This window comes from Plectropomus leopardus, chromosome 2, assembly GCF_026936395.1.
Source record: "Plectropomus leopardus strain MGB_pleo_1.0 chromosome 2, ASM2693639v1, whole genome shotgun sequence".
In the NCBI taxonomy this organism is placed as follows: Eukaryota; Metazoa; Chordata; class Actinopteri; order Perciformes; family Serranidae; genus Plectropomus; species Plectropomus leopardus.
The window spans coordinates 23315313-23332629 of record NC_142177.1 but is presented as its reverse complement, the minus strand read 5'-3'; the positions used below and the strand labels follow the sequence as shown (position 1 = coordinate 23332629).

Sequence of the window (17317 nt, the reverse complement as noted above, 5' to 3'; positions counted from 1 at the left end):
TTAACAATGGCACCAAGAGTACGAGCGTCCAGATGTTAGTCTCCTGCTCCCACCAGCTGTGCCAGCCTCCGATACACAGCCTCATTGACTCTGAACCAGGGAGGGGAGACACTTAAGAACACACTAACACCACACACCCACACACACACACACACACACCCACACCCACACGCACACACACACGCCGAGTAGGGTTTTTGTTTTAAAAGAAACCATAGATAACTACAAATTGTTCACAAAAGTATTCAAGAGCTATTACACTCACACACACACATTTGTCACATAGATTAAATGACACACAAACGTGCACGCACTCTCATCAGCCACATGCACTTTACCCCCCCCTCCCCCGTTCTCCTGGTGCTGGTGTATGGCAGAGTTATTTGTGGGTGACAGGATCCTAACAATTCTCAGAATAATGCACGTTTGTTTGGATGACTGCGCCATCAGCGCTCCCTTTGTTATTTTCAACATTGTTAGAGTCAGTCGGTACTGATCCACCAACCCTTTTATTGTGCTGTTTTTTGTCCATTTACTTGCTCTTATAACAATAATTAGTTTTGTCATTCAGACACAGTAGCGCCATTGTCCACATGCTAATAATGATTTTGACAGTGAGCGTAGAAAAAGTAGATAACTGAAGAGTCATTCAAAATTTAAAAAACAGTTGTATAGCTGCTGTTTTTTGGCCTCTGGGTGGCCTCTGTGTGGTCATAACTCGGCAGTAGCAGTTGTTGTTAAGCCTCACAGAACAGACAGCGGTGTGCCAATGAGCAAAGTTAAAAAGGCTTCCCTCTCCAGGAGACATGGCTGCTCCGAACACGAAGAGACAGGGAGTACTCTGGAAATAATACTGCATGTCTGCCAATGTAACATTGTATGCCTAGATTCACCCTGTCAGGCAATAAGTTTGATTATGGTCCTCATTTGAAATGTTGGATTCATATCTTTCCCCTCCCCCCTTCTTTCCTGCTCCTTCCTCTCTGTTTTCTACTCCATCCACTCTCCTGCTCCTCCTCTTCTCCCGTCACCCACAGCAGTATCAACATCGGTATCATAATCACCCTAGATGACTATTGGGAAATCTGAGCAAGCGTGTGCACCCATGGTTTGTTTTCTGACCGCATTAGTGGAGATCACAGTTGAGTTTTCACTGACACTGTGCAGCATCTGCATATCATTACCACCGCAAGGTCCTGAACTCTTTCTGTGCAAAAATCACCAGAGGAAAACATGAAAACTAGAAATATTGGATTGTTTAAGCCGATACTGATAACCAAAAATTTAATTTTTTTTTATATTTTGAAAAGAAATGTATAACCTGTAGTTTATGCACACCTGATGGTAAGAAAAGCTCAATGTGGTGAGTAGAGATGGATAACTTATTACTCCATAGCCCTGACCAACCAAATCTAATTAACAAAACAAAAACAACAACAAAAAAAACAGTTCTCACTCTTGTAAATGTTCATTCTTTTTTTCTTTCTTTTTTTTTTTCTTTTTACAAGTAAACTTCACAAACATACTTTTGCTTTTATGGAGTATTTTGCAGAACATTTTCAATTTAAATGCTTTGACACAATCAGTCAAATCAATTGTGTTAACAAATTATTCACAAGTAACTGATGTAAGTGCATCCCTCAATAAAAAAAAAATAAAAAAAAGCTGTGTGTTTCCAATACATTGATTTATTTGTGGTGGTCTGTCACAATATCAATTGGATTTTTTTACCAATTTAAATGGGTAAATTTTGATTTCACTGGAGAGCTGCACGCAGCATATTGATTTGCTTAGCCCATCCTGTCCCCACTGTCTCTCTCTCCCACACAGTGACAGGGCTAACTGTTAGCATTACATGGCTAACGTTACCTAACAGTTTTTAAAGGGTTTAATTACAGGGTGGAGCTGTTTCGATGTTAGTGTGAGTTTGTTAGGGCTGTTGGATGTTTGGCTTTGCTGCTGTGTTAGCTTGTGCTAACCTGGCAGATACTGAACTGACCGCTTGCTGGGAGGACACCGGCGCTGAAGATGGTTCCTCACCAATGCAGAGGACCCGAGGAGAGCAGCTCAGCCTTGCTTTCAATTTTTTTCCCATGGCCACTTAAGATATAAGCGAATAATATCCCATGTGGCTCAAAAAGCATTTTCCCCTTAGACCACTACTATAAAAACGACTTTTGGAAAACTGTTGATAGGACACACCCTAAACTGCAAACAAGGTCAATTATTACTCTTTCCATTTTGAATTTGTGATCCACTGAGGCTTTATATTTTTAAAATTTTACTCGAGGTGAGAAAAGAGATTTAAAAAATATGTGATGTCATCACATTAAAGAGTCTATGAGTCAAGTGGATGGACAGAAGAAGCTTTTTTTGGTGCATCTGCCAGACGAGCCACTCCACTGAAATGAATAGGCGCCATCTTGGCGTACAGTATCTAGTTAGCGTGATACATCTATGGTGCTACATCTAATCATTGTAACAGCAGCAACATAAAGGGATTAGACTCTACGCACAATTGCATCATCGTCTTCTGAAAATGTGAAAAATGTCTACATTGTTGACAAAGTGTTTGGCTCTCGAGACAGCATGCTTTGTTTGTTGTTGTTCTTCCTCTCTGTGTTTTTTAGCAGGATTCTAGATGGTGCGCCTGTTAAGTCAATGAAAGGAATACAGCTCTGTATTATCAGCTCTTTTTATCAGCTATAATTTCATTATTGGAATAATTTTAAAAACATCATAATTCTCCCTTTATTGGTCGATAACTTAACAGCCCTGATATATAACGTGCATCCCTAAATTCATGTTTATTAATCAAACAATAAAACCTGTTATTTCTCTCCAGATTAATGAATGAGCTGATTTTTTTGACACTGTTACATATCTATTCTGTTCACTTCTATAGCCATTTGGGAGCTATTTAAATGTTTTTTTGTGTTCCAGTTGAATGTTCTGCAATAATGATGCAGTTGTTGTTGCTGACAGCACTTCTCCATTAGTCTCCTCTCTTGCCAAAATCAAGTGTTATTAGACAGCGAGGAAGAAACAGAGACAGAGAAAAACAAGAGAAAAGGGGGTCAGTGACACATTTTCACTGAATCAAATTGATAAAGAAAGAAGAAAAGGAAAGGGAAAAGCAACATATTAGGCGCAGAAGGCAGCTAATGTCTGGGCACTCACATCAGTTTGCAGAGTAGAAAGGAAGCGTGAGAGAGACAGACAGAAACAGAGGTACAAGGGAGGTTGTGTTTATTATTTGATAAAGCCTCCCTCATAACCTCAGCATGTTGTGCAATAGCTCTGGCTCTCCTTCAACTCTGCGGTGTGCCACTTCAAATTAGTCGCTCTTGGAGAGGGCCTGCCCCATCTTTGCAAAATGCATTAGTACGCCACTCAGAGCCTCATACAGCCTAGGGTTAAACACAAATTATATCATTTCTGTCATCCAATCAAATCACACTGACCCCTTGACCTGCCAGATGAGTCAAATGCATAATGAAATATGACATGGCACAAAAGCTCTGATTCTAATCTGCTCTGACACGCGATCAGATGAGGATGACCTCCTGACCTTGACTGACAAGTGAGACGAGCACTGGGAACAGGATACACGAGGGAGAAGAAGGGAAGGAAACATAAAAGAAAAGGAGGGAAATATAAGCAATTAGAAAGGCTGGTTTTAGTCAGTGGGAGGTTAGTTGGTAATCAACTCAGTATCTGAGGTGAACGGGGCCATCTGTATCTTTGGACTTTGGACAGTTGCTATTCGCGTTAATTATTTTCTGCATTTCGGATTTTCCCACCTATAATGATAAATAAGCATTTTTGTCACAGAGCAGCATCGTTTTTTCTCACTTAGCAATGGCCATGGCCGAAGAGATAGTAGCTGGATTTTATTTCCTAGAAAGAGCATGACTTTGACTTTATTTTTCCCCTGTCTCAGCCCCTCGCTGCCTCCCAATCTCTCTCTCTTTCTCCCACCGTCTTCTCCTCCCACCCTCCGGCCCCATTCATTCACCGAACACAAACCACCAGCATCCCCACAGCTCCTTTCATGATTTCCAAACAGTAACATAGTGACAGATAAATAATGCAGCCTGGATGTTTTAGAGAGAGATGAGATGACAGGGTGGATGGGCGGGAGGAGAGGGGGGTGATCAGGGGTCGGGGGAGGCAGGGACCAGAACTGTTTGGGGTTCTGTGAGGGACAGGCCAGGCCGGGCCAGCCAAGAGGAGAGGAAGAGGAGAGTGGAGGTGTAGGGTAGCTGTAACTGGATCTTTGGCCCTCTCCCCCCTCCCTCTCTTTGGGCTCTGCTAGAGACGGCTTTGTGGTGTGTTGATACCCCCCTGACATGATATTGTAGCAGAAGAACAGCTATGGCTTTAATTAAGCCGGAGTTGACAGAGAGAGATGGAGGGATAAAGAGAGGGAGGAAAGGGAAAAAGAGGAGTATCAAAAACAAATAACAGAAATGGCAGATCAGTTCATGCCGTTCAGATTAAGCGTTTCAGAGTAAGTGATCTTTGTACTCTGACAACAGCTATTTGCCTTTGCTGTGTTACATTAAAACAAGAGCTCTGTGCACACTCATAAACAGGATCATTCATAAATATACAGTATAATCTTCCTCCGGGAGAGCGATGGCAGAGCGAATGAAAATAGATGATGCTCTCAAATTCTTCCGAAAGATAAATCCACCGTTTCTCTTGCAAACCGGACTGCGTGGAAAGGGGAGATAACAGGGCCTGACTTTGTCTGTGTGCGCAGAGCGCTGCACGGCGGATACGGGAAGGTGTTGGAACGAAGAGTGTCGGTGGTGATGGAAGTGGTAGTGTGTGGGGGGATTTTAAGCATAAATCACCACTGTGACAAAGCTCTCCAATAGGCAGATAAGTGCACATTAGTGGTAAGGCAGATCTGTCATCGTCTGTCTCTGAGCTGTCGGTCCCGCCCTCTCTCCACGAAACAAACGCTGACTTGGAAGGACTCTAAACTCTGCGTCTGTGTGCCGCACATGCAACTGGCCAGATTATATTTTGATCTTGTTGTTTGACTTGATGTCTAGTTTTGTTATTTTTAAGAGGAAATGTTCATAGTGTGTGGGCCACCTGTCAAAATAATGTTTGTATAATGATGTTCCTTTTAAGATAATATAGTAAGAAACTGAAAAATAATACAACCAAGACTCACACTATTTTTTTGGGTGGGAGATATAGTGGTTTTGCTCGATGTATCGTGGTTTGTTCCAAGTGGGATGCATAATATGACTATATCGCAAACATCAGGTATAAATTGTCATGTTATTTTTTTTAAAGGGGTCGCCATGAAACAGTGTTTCTCTGCTATGTCTCTCTCCATCTCACAGACACAAAAAGAAAAAGAACCTCACAAATGTAAAACATCACACACTCTCCTGCCCATACAGAGCACTGTCTGCTGGGTGTTAGTGTGAGCAGGCGAGTCATGTGTTGTTGTATCTGCAGGGCTCTAGATCATGACTATTAACATTTTGCGATGGTGCAGTAGTGCAACGTGCAAATGCTATTAATATATGAACCGGAGAGCTGTTGTTTCCAAGTAACAGTGAATTAATCTTCATGTTTAATGATGCCACTGTAAAGGTTTAAAATTCCACCAGCTGCTAACAACAAATGTTGACTGGAAGCTTGAAGTTCACAGCAAAAAACATGAAGAACTGGATAAAACCAGAGGCGCTGTTCATTCTTGTAAAAGCTGCTCAGTGGTGCATGAAGCCAAAAAAGTCCTATTGCCCTGTATATAATTACCCGAGCAGACTTCCCTTTGCTCAGCTGCCTACTTGTAGCTAAGCACTCTGCTAACTGCAACGGGGATAAATTGAAATTCTGGAGGCCTGATAAAAATATGAACACTTTGGGCCCAAAACGAGCCAGGTACTTCACAGTAAAAGCACCAGTGGTTCCTTTTTGAATTACTTCATTATAAAAGTACTTTATTTAACCTCACAATAGTAGTACTTAATGTAACTTAACTATGATGATACAGATTTAAATATATATATAGTGTATCATGACATAGCCTGAACATATCCTATTATTTATATGTAATATCTCATAGCCCTATCTATTTTCTCAATAGATTGATCCATTTGTGGAATGTCAGAAAATAGTGATAAATATGCTGATTTCCCAGAGCCAAAAGTGATGTAACAAAAAGTCTTGTTTTGTCCAAAAAATATTCAGATTGCAATCATATAAAAAACTGCAAAGCAGCAAATCCTTACACGTGAGAAGCTGGAAGCAGAGAGTGTTTAGTGTTTCTAGTGTAAAACAGACCGAAACAATAAATCAATTATCAGAATAGTTTCACATCCAACAGTATGCCAAGATCATGTTGTGTTTTACAAACACAAAAAGGCATGCATCTCTTTTATTGTCCATGTGAATTATATTTGACAGGGCATAATTTCACAGGATTAATATACAATTTAATATTAATTGGGTTATGTCCCAAATCCAAATTTCTACAGGCATTACAACAATAATCTAATAAGAAGAAGAATGTACAGATAATGAGCCATTAGCCACAGTCAATATCATCTCCAGAAGGCCTTGAATACTCCGGCAGTGTTACAGAGGGAGGGAGAGATCTGTGCCAAATAAAAAGACAAGCTGGAAAGCTCCCCAATCAATGTTATTTTCTCTCTCAGTCCCAGACCAACTGTCTATTCATCTGTTTCTTTCAAATGAAAGGTGTGCTGCCATGTAACACTTACAGTCGAGAGATCTGTCTCTTAATTAAAATGTTACAGATTGTGTTTCGCTCGCCGTGCAGACCAAGCATACTGTGTATTGGAAATAACGCTCCCTATAGTGTGCCGTATTGATCAGAGGAGGAAAATAAAGGATGTTTCAGTGAGAAAATAGAATCTGTGTAATGTTGGTAAGAATGTGGTGACGACTACTGGAAGTAAACCCATAACGAGTACCTCATAGGGAGTAGGGGGGGGGCTTTTGTTTGAAAAGCCAATTCCATACTAGGACACATGCTGGTCTGTACGATCCATCAAATACGTTGCCTTTGTTTGGATTTTACTTTTAAAGGAGGAGAGAGTATACATTAGCCAGAGTGTACATGCGGTTCTGTACATGCAAGCTCATTCTGAATAGAGGTGTATGAATAATTTATCTTGCCACAATCCAACTGGGAACGTCCTTGGTATTTACATTTTATCATCAAGGGCACTGGATGAGCCCTCACAGCAATCTAACACATGACACATCCTCAGTCTGCGTCGCTTTGCACAATCAAGAGCAACGGGAAATGTTTCCGTAGCGTGGATATATATTTATACTCAGAGAAAACAAAAGGTTGGTGAACATGCAACATGATGACTAAGGGTGGTGGATTATACAGTGGTCACCCGCTAGATGATGGCTCTGAGGGACACACGCATGGGGACTCACTTTACACAATGGCTCCGATGTTTACAGCAGACAATTTAGTTTCCTTCCAACAATTATGAGGGAAATTGAATCTCAGGAAATGTTCGTTTTCTTGTCCATTAGACCAAACAATAACACTATCCCCAAAGGTTTACAAAGACATCTGTCTTCAAAGGACAGTCCAGAAAATTAATATCAACTGGCTCTCAGGCTATGTCAGGACAAAGTAAATCAAATTGAGGCAATCACACGTCTCTTTCTCCTCTTCTTTTTTATTTGCTGTAACATGTAGGAAGATGAAAGTGCGCTTTAAACGCATTCTTGCCTTACAATAAAACACCGCCAACATCCTTTTTTGTGGTTAAATTAAAGATGGGTGTTTGTTAGGTATTGTGACTTAATGAAATTTCTCTCATCTGGCTTTGTGCTTACCGCCTTAGATTGGTATTCATTTAAAAGACATTAGATACATTTTAATCCTGCTGAAAGCTATTGTTGTAAAAGGGAGATTGCGCCTTTAAGTTCACAGTAATAAACTGTGATCCGAATAGAAACAAAAGGCTCGCCCCAACACCAAACAACAGCGAAAAAACACAAGGATTTAAAGCTGCTATCACTTCAAAATTAACAAACAGCAACATTAGACAACAATAAAACCCACACAGTTAATATTTTCTCTGCTGATTGACGTTTGTTTGCAGTAAAATGAGCATGTTTTTATTCCAAGCAGCTGAAAATGTTAATTTGTCTTTTGAAGGCTCCTATATCTTAACAAACATGTAATTTTTATGGCCACAGCATTACAGAATGGGCCTCTAAACTCACCTTTACAGTACAACAGGCTTGAGAGAAATAAGAAAAAATGTGCCCTCTATCCTCTCTCCTTCCTTCCATCTCCCCATGCCCCTTATTTTCTAAAAGTATCTGTTTGAGAGATAAATGACCACTCTGCTGCCGAGGATGACAGCCTACACAAAGATGATATTGAATTTATTTCAGAAATGTTGCAGAACTGACTGTTTGATGTATACTGCCAGACATGAATCATAAAAATTCTATTAAAAAACCCTTGAATGGCTGACACCAGAATATTATTTGTGATGATTAATTTGACTCAGTCATTACAATGGGAGTCAAGTTGGATCGTCTCAGACAAAATTGCTTTTCATTCCCCCGTTGAATTTCCCTGCTATTTTTCTTTTCTTTGTGCTCCGTGCACAACTCTGATCTGATTGGACTTACTGTGTTACCGAGACAGCACACAAATACACAGGCTGTTGGTCTTCTTTATTACTGATCGCTCAGCATCGGGGTTTTGTTACGAAATGAGACGTTCAACATTTGAAACAAAATTACACCTATTCTAACAGAATGACAGATCTGAATTTAAACAGTTTGCAAATGTATTTGTGGAATGGCTGGAAACTGAATTCGCTGATGGACAAGATATTAACATGTTAATGGTTCTTAAGTTTATATTGACATCAGCCTTTAATGTAAAGGCCACTTTACACAGATGCGTTTGAACAAATCAGCTCAAGGCTAAAGCAGTGGATGTTTGACCAATAAGAGGTCAGTGAATCCAAGAATAATTACATTTTGCATTTAAGTCCTCAGCAAGAAACTGAGAATTGTGGGGCGTCAGTAATCAATTTATCATATTTATCACTGTCTAACACTCTGTAAGTGATACAAGGTGTCCTGATGTATGACTACAATGAATAAGACACAAGTAAACACCACAACACAAAACTAGGGATGCTACAATTGTTTTTATCACCGATTAAGATGCAGATTCTTTTTCAAATTAATCAATTAGTTGTTAGTTTATAAAATGTCAAAAACTGTGAAAAATGCTCATCACAGAGCCCAAAGTGACCACTTTCTATTAGCTTCTTTTGTCCAACCAACAGTCCAAACCCTGAAGAGTTTTTACTTACTATCATAAATGAGAAAGGAAATCAGAAAACAAATTGAGCTTCACATCACATTGAGCTTGAAACAATAAATGTTTGACATTTTTGCATGAAAATTGATTAATCGATTATCAAAATTATCAAAACTTTCCACAGAACTGAGTCTCCTTTCCTTTATTGGAAAACCACAAAGTGTAACAGCAGCTGTAACAGGTATTCATGTTTTTGTTTGTTTTTGTCAGTTTAACTCTTGGCACAGGAAGGTCAGTCTCGACAGTAAAGGGTCACTGGCAATGTCGCAGAAAGCAGAAGTACTGTTACTATGGTTACGTGTACTTTAATCCAATATTTAACAGCAAGGAGTCTACATATACAAAATGCACATTGGTGAGGCAAGGAACATTTTCTTCCCTACATCCATTTTATAAATGACATTTAACTCAACTATTAGCAAGAAGCAACCGTAACATCTACTGCAGATATGGAAACTGTGACTTTAAAAATTAAAATAAAATTCTGTTTTGTTTTTTTTTTTACAATATTATCCGTGTTTAAAGAGCAGAGAATCTGCTTGCTGATAACCAACCATAACATTGGTCTGTATTGATGTTAGTTTTAATGAATTCAATTTTGTTTGAATGAAAATATATATTAATAAAATATACATCAATTTTCCACCAGTTTGTTATCATGAATGATTCGAAATACTGTAGTACAATTAGGGTTGCGACTTATGATTATTTTTTTTATTATCAGTGAATCTGCCCATTATTTTCACGAGTAATCCAGTAATCGTTTTATCAATAAAATGAAAAAACTGTAAAATATGCCTTGTGTAACTTCTAAGATGAGTCCAAAAACAGTCCAAAAATCCAAAGATATTCAGTTTATATTCATATATGAAAAATTCTCACATATAAGAAGCATGAAACAGGCTAATTTTTTTGCTCATTCAATGATCAACAAAGTTGCCAATACATTTTCTGATAACTGACAAATGTATTAATTGCCTAATCACTGCTGCTGGATTACCATCAGCTGCCATAGCTGTGCAGAAGAGGCCAATTAGAGGTGTGAATTAGAGCTGTAGCAAATTTAGAGTGCTCTGTTGTTGCATTTCGGAGCAAAACTCTTCAAAAATTGATCAAGAATCTAGAAGTAAACTGACTTAAATTGGTGAATTAATTAATTATTTTTTTTGATTAGGTGTTTCTAATGACATGCACCTTGAGAGTTGTGGTTGACCTGACGTTTTATGTGCACAGGCTTGTTAACTTTGGCTCATTGATAATGTATAACACAGCTGCTCAACTTTTGTGATACTAATGATTCAAAGGGGACAGTTTTTTTTACACATCCAAGCCTTGGAAATGCTCCAGTTACCTAACATGGCCTATGCAGGAAATAAACAGGACTATTGGAACTCTTCGACCCTAAAATAACTCTGTGTATAACTCCATCTCTGTAAACTCAATGACTACATCTGCAACCCATATGGAATATCTATGGTTATCTGTACTTCTTCAAACACGAGTTGTCTCACTTTTTTTCTTTTTGTGTCCCTCTTTCAGAGCTACACAGGTCAGAGTGGTGGCGGTGGGGGAGGAGGCGGAGGTGGCGGCTCAGGCAGTGGAAATGGAGCTGGGGACGAGGACTACGAGATCCCCCCCATCACTCCACCGAACCACCCCGAGCCTCCTCTTCTTCACCTGATGGAGCACGACTCTACAGGCTACCTCTGCCACTCGCTGCCACACAATGGGCTCATCAACCCATATTCCTACCCAGAGCTGCCCACACTCATGATGTCTAACATGCTGGCACAGGACAGCCACCTCGTCTCCAGCCAAATGCCCTCGGTGAGTAGCACTGCGTGGACTGAACTGCACCATGGGAGCTTTGTAACACCAGAGAGCTGACGTTTGACAAGTCAGAAAGTCTTATCAGTAATCCTCACAAATGCGTAAGAATGCCTTCAGTGTTGCAGCAAAATTATCGGCAGAGGTGTCTTCCTCTCCAAAACAGATTTAAACCGGTAAAAACACTAAAAAACAAAGCAGATTCATGTTAAAGAAATCAGTGTTTTTCTGACACTCTTGTCACTACTAACTACAACCAGTGTTTGGTGTGTCCATTCATACTGTAGAAACATCATGGTGAAACATGAAGATCTCAATAAACGAGGACCCACTCCCTATGTATATAAACAGCCAATTCTAACTCCACCAAAACACAATTCTTATTTTCAGGTAATTATAAACTAAAGAAAAGATACTTATTATTTTATATTCCATTTATGAGAATATATGCCCAAAAATCCAACACCCTGGACCTTTAGTCAAAGTAAAAGATGTTTAATGGCTCAGAGGAAAGAGGGTTTGACTCAGGTGCATTTTGTTAACTCTGCTGGCTTATACCAAAACTTTAGGGACTCAAAGACGTTACTTTCTATGTTAATCTGAGACACCCAGAAGGACATGAGGGCGAACTCTTTCCCCCTCACAAGTACACACACTCAAGATCAGACACTATACACCAACACAGACACAACATTGCACTTTGAGGGGGGAAAACAGATGATGGAGCACACAAGAGATTGGACTTTTAAAATCATCTTCAAAGCTTTTTGGTTATTGCAAAACATCCAAAACATCCATTTTAAAAAGAAGCTCTCTAATATGAAACAGATTACAACCCTATAAGGTAAATGTAATTTTCAAGACATGAGGAAGGGACCTAAGTGGGGGGAACTGAACAATTGTTCAGTGGTTGCCGTGTCAGCTCTGATGCATGGAGAAGAGGATTGTGGGTAAATCCATCAGCATCATATCTACCTCGACAGCATGCATCGGTCAATCTGTCAAGCCTTCAAACATGAATACGCACTGATTACTCCCTCAGCTCCACACAGAACTGCTCCTCCACAAATTAGCATCTCCAGACTGTAATTGCATTGATGAGAACTGCAGGAAATAGAGCAGGTTTTTATCACAACACATGACATATATACAGTTTGGAAAGCTTATGCATGAAGCAAAAAGCAAAGGTTCTCCATTAACCAGCCTCTTATACATAGCGCTCTAAAGGGCAAGAAATTAGTAAATGACTGGAGTTAAAAGTAATGTTGTGTCTCTTTTTTGGCTCTTATTCAGTAACCAAAATGTTAATAGTCTAATAGATGCGCAATGAATAACATTTATGTTGAGGTTTTATTAAAGATGCATGAATTTGTCAGTCTAACATCAGCATCTGCCGATATCTGCTTTGTTGACTTGCATTGGCCTATCAGCAAATCAGATGACATTCAGCTGTGGCCAGTGTTTTTGTGTTGTGTAGCATCAGTTCTGCTCAGGCTTAAAAACATAGCTCGAGCTTATGTGAGTGCACATGCGCCAGCCGTGCATGCAGCCCGTTGCAATCGCTTTGCAATAACTACTTTGATGTGCAATAATCCAGTGCAATAACTACATCCATGTGTCATATTCTATATTCAAATGTTGGTAATCTGTTGTTTTATTTATCACATCAGTAGAAACAAGAACAAAATGTACATTTATATTAATACTTTAGTGTTTAGATATATTTATGTTATATTAGTACTTAAGTTTAAATTTTATTGATATATTCTACACTTTCCTACCTCTTTTAAGACTTTGAATGGGAGCATCTGTAACTAAAGGCAATTTCCCCTCGGGGATCAATAAAGTATTTCTGATTCTGATTCTGAGACTAACGGTGTCTCATCGTCCCAAGGACAAAGTGTGGGACCAACAGAGATCTACCCAGGGCCATCTTTGGAGCAAAATGTTGTAGTAAATTCACTTTTACGTGTTATTGGACACGTAAAAATATTGTTTCCCTTATAATGCTACATTGAGAACAACAAATCCATGTTGAGATCTGCAGGAGGCTAGTTATGATTAGTTGTTTACAGCCAGTGTCCAGAACTAACAGCTAACTGAGGTTGCATTAAGTGACAATATGATCAAGCAGAAACCTCCAGGGTTAAAAAAAAATGAAGCCAATTCAGAAGGGCAAAAATCTGCAGTTCCTTAAATGTCCACTTGAGGCTGGCTCCAAAACAGACCAAATGCCCATAGATCCCTACTTTAAAATGCCCAAACTTGGATACCTTGGAAAAGAAAGTGCACATACAATACTAACAGATGCAACGTGTTCAGGGTTTGAAGTTCAGAATTTATACCTTTACAACTTACTTGATATTGACTGAGAAATCAGAAAAAGCCAAAAATAGCTACACTCAACAGCTGTGCTTTTTAATCGGTTGTATACTGTTCATCATGTTGTACAGATGTTTTACATTTTTTCCATTTGAGGCGTCTCCAGAAATGACAAATCAGCCATGTGTTTTTCTGTATGTTAATGAAAAGACAATCTTTTGTACACAGCATGCATTAAATACATATATGTGCATATCAAGGTCAGTATATCATAATGTTCATCATAAACAGATGAAATCAGAATAAACAACAGTGAGCATAAATACGGCTTGATAAAGATATGAAATATAAACATGCTATATATTATAGTATATAATGCTGGAATATTCCCTCGAGGTATTGGATTCATGTGTCATTTATCTTCATATTCGTTTCACATTTTGGTCGTGACCTTTACTGTGGAGACAGTGGTTGATTGGCCAGTCTTTTGCTCGGCAGTCAGGATATTTGTTACTGCTACAGAGGGCCACACTCGCTGGTTTTAATAGATTGGGTGTTTGGGTTGTGTGATAAAAATGCATGAGGTTTGAAAGGTTTGACATGACATACGATGGACATGAAATCAAAACACTTGAAGTGGAGACAAAGATTTATTTTTTTTTTTTTTACAAATTAGTTGTAGTTTCAGGGTCATTAAGAAGCAAAAAGCCTAAAGAAATCACAGCTTTCGATCAGATGATGAGTGATCTTTAAGAAATAGTTCTAACCTCCCAAACCTTGATATTTCTAACTGGCTCTGAGGGAAGCTCCGAGGAACACATGGGAGACCTTTTCAGGGCTCTGCTTCAACTTCACTGCAAAAAGCAGCATATAAAGCGAACTCAGAAAATTTCTGAGTCAAATAGGCTGCCTGGCGAAACTACCAAACCGTAGCAGAGGTTCATTTGTGCTGAGAACGGAGTGTCTATTAAATTGGTGCCTCACCTTGACACAGTCTGTTGAGCAGAGTAATTAAGCAAACTCTGCAGTTCAAACATGAGATTCTATCATAATGAATACCTCACTTGACATGGATAGATAAATAACGAGGGTTAATGCTAATTTTAGACAGTTTTGTGTGCTAAAATATATACGAGTGCCATATGTAGATAGAAAGGGATTTCACTGCTGCTGTTGATGGCGTCTTGTTTGTGTGTGTCTATGTGTTTCTGTGTCCTCACTATAAACAATATCTTTGCTGTTGAAATGGATCCACTACATCTGGAGGTCAGGCCTTATATTCAATCTTGAGCACATTGAAAAAAAAATCCATTAGGGTTCATCTTTCCTGCATCAGCCATTCTATTGTGGTGCTGCAGTGAGATCTGTTTTCATCAGGCAGATTCAATACGTGAGCTGGGCAATGAAAAGAGTGCAATAGAGTTGGATGAAGAGAGGAGGGGTGAGGATGGAGAGAGAGAGAGAGGGGGGCATTGTGGGGAGGAAAGCAAGAAGAAATTGCACAGAGGAAAGAGGTAACTCTTATTCAAAATGAGCATATACCTCCAGTTTTCTGTACCTCCTGGATTTCATTATTAGATATTTTAGAGATAATTCAGTTGAGTGAAATAAGGTTATTCTGTCGCAACAAAAGGCTGAGAGCTCCTGGTTTCTAAATGCGGCCCTACGTGATTCAAGTATGAGGACATTTGAAAAGTACTCCATTGCAGGTGCAACAATATAAACATAAAATAAATAGGGCGATTATATAACAAAAAGGATTTCGAGGAGAGCAGCATTACAGCAGCAGTTGATCAGAGTCAGGGAGCTGTTACACACAATAGACAGTGTGTGTTTTGTTTGTGGTGTTGCGGTGAACTGTGGGACTTAACAGTGTTTAGATTTAGATCTTGGGGTGGATACAACAGAGAATTGTGGGTGTGGATCCACCGGACCAATGACAACTATCAGGATTTTCACATGCAAAGTAAAGACTAGAGAATATTAAAGACTGGTGTAATTATATGTTTTCTTTCTGATGTCCCATAAAAACACCCAAACCAGCGTGTAAGTATGTATCTAACCCAAGCCCATTTCTTCCTTTTTAAGTCATAGATATACAAACCAGTCACAATTATACGTCTATATATTTATATAAATGTCAGTGTAGCGTCAAGTCTGCCCTCAGTCCAACATGTGAGTCCATTTTTAGCTGTTGTTTTGATGTTACCTGCAGATTTTCTAGATATAAAGTTTCCTTTTCCATAACTGACAATCTGTTAATCAGACTATCTGAGGTCCGAGTCCAAGACACTGGTGTGGTTGGTTTAGTCACTGGTTTAGCTAGGCTAGCCAGGCTAAGCTTGCAGGCTCACCGTTTGTCACTCGTTGAAGTCTGTGATTTTAAATCGCTAAAATCCAGGTGTTGGTCAAAGACAAAATATTTGCAGAGAGAGATAATCAGAGGACTGAAACGAAAACTCCAAAATCTGCTGTTTTTAGACAAAGACTGTCAAACAGCAAAGAGACACACAAAGCACAGACAGCTGACACAGCTGTCTGTTTTGCCGAAACTGGCACAGTGAGGATTATTAGATAGAGATAGCAGTGTTATTTTTGACTGCCTCTTTGAGTTTCAGCAGTTAGTAGTTGGCTTGGAGGTGGTCTGTACCCGCCATTAATTACGAGCATGTTACCAGGTATTACACATTGCATCTTGAAGTCATTTTTTTATGTTAAAGTGCCAAAAAGTCACTGGTTACAACTTTTTAATTAGAATTTTTGGTTGTTTTAAGTCCGCTATACTATTAAATTAATTAACATTGGGCTCTACATAATTGTTGAACAAAACAAGCAATTTTAAAATATCAACATGTGTTTTTCGGGGGAAATTGTAGTTTTGCCATTTTTCAGTTTTCTGACATTTTACAAAGCAAACCATTTATCAACTACATGTCAAAATGATCAGCAGGTTTAATGAAAATAATTGTTAGCTGCAGACCCACTAATTATTGGAATCAGTTCATTGCTGGATTTGGTTCATGGGATTTCTTTAAAAATCGACTGACTATTGCCTAATCCTTTACAGATAGCTGAAATTATCAACAGAACAGAGTCGATGGAAGCTAACTTCCCCATCTGACAAGGTGGTGACTTTTTAGTCTTTTTTCTCCTCTGCTGACCCTCAAAATCCTGAAAGACATAATTGACTGTACTCTCCTAATTTTGTAAAGAGACCATTTTCAATTCATGAGGTATTTTTCGCTGATGCTTATTGTGTTGCGGTCTGAAGCCCCTCCTGGCCAAACCTGATATCTTTCAGAGAGCTCTTTTCTCTGATGCTCTGATGCACTTGGCAGGGCCTCGCTCTCTCTTTTTCTCTCTCTCTTTCTCTCTATCTCTCTCTCTCTCTTCCAAAACACATTAGACATTTAATAGCCATGCTCAGGTTGCATTGATCTTATCAATACAACCCAGAAAGATACACATCTCTGCTGCTGGTGAATAATTTCTGGACACACAACAAGTGAAGTGGCCTTGTTGTTGTTTCTGTTGCGTTTTACACCAAAACTTCCCTAAAGGGTTTTATTATTGGCTGGACAGATATATGAGCTTCACACCTGCGCTGCTGTGACAATCTATTTGAACAGAAAAGGCTCCATATTCAATTATGGTACATTTAAAATGCTCCTCAAATTCACATGACCCGTGCCTGCGACTGGAATAAATTATCTTTGATTAAGTTTTTTTTTTCATCTTCCTCAATGATGCATGCAATATTAGCCATCATCAAACTGGCTCGAGTGTGATGTTTTG

General features: G+C 39.2%; 1 protein-coding gene across 4 annotated transcripts in view; it reads left to right on the top strand.

The window, feature by feature from the left end:
* The window catches only part of tox2 (TOX high mobility group box family member 2), a 145978-nt gene that overhangs the window by 95622 nt on the left and 33039 nt on the right, over positions 1-17317 (top strand). For all 4 annotated transcript variants that reach the window (XM_088088705.1, XM_088088699.1, XM_042505450.2 and 1 more), the window contains exon 4: positions 10913-11200. In XM_088088705.1, coding sequence (XP_087944831.1) covers positions 10913-11200 — 288 coding nt within the window. The remainder of the gene's footprint in view (positions 1-10912; positions 11201-17317) is intronic.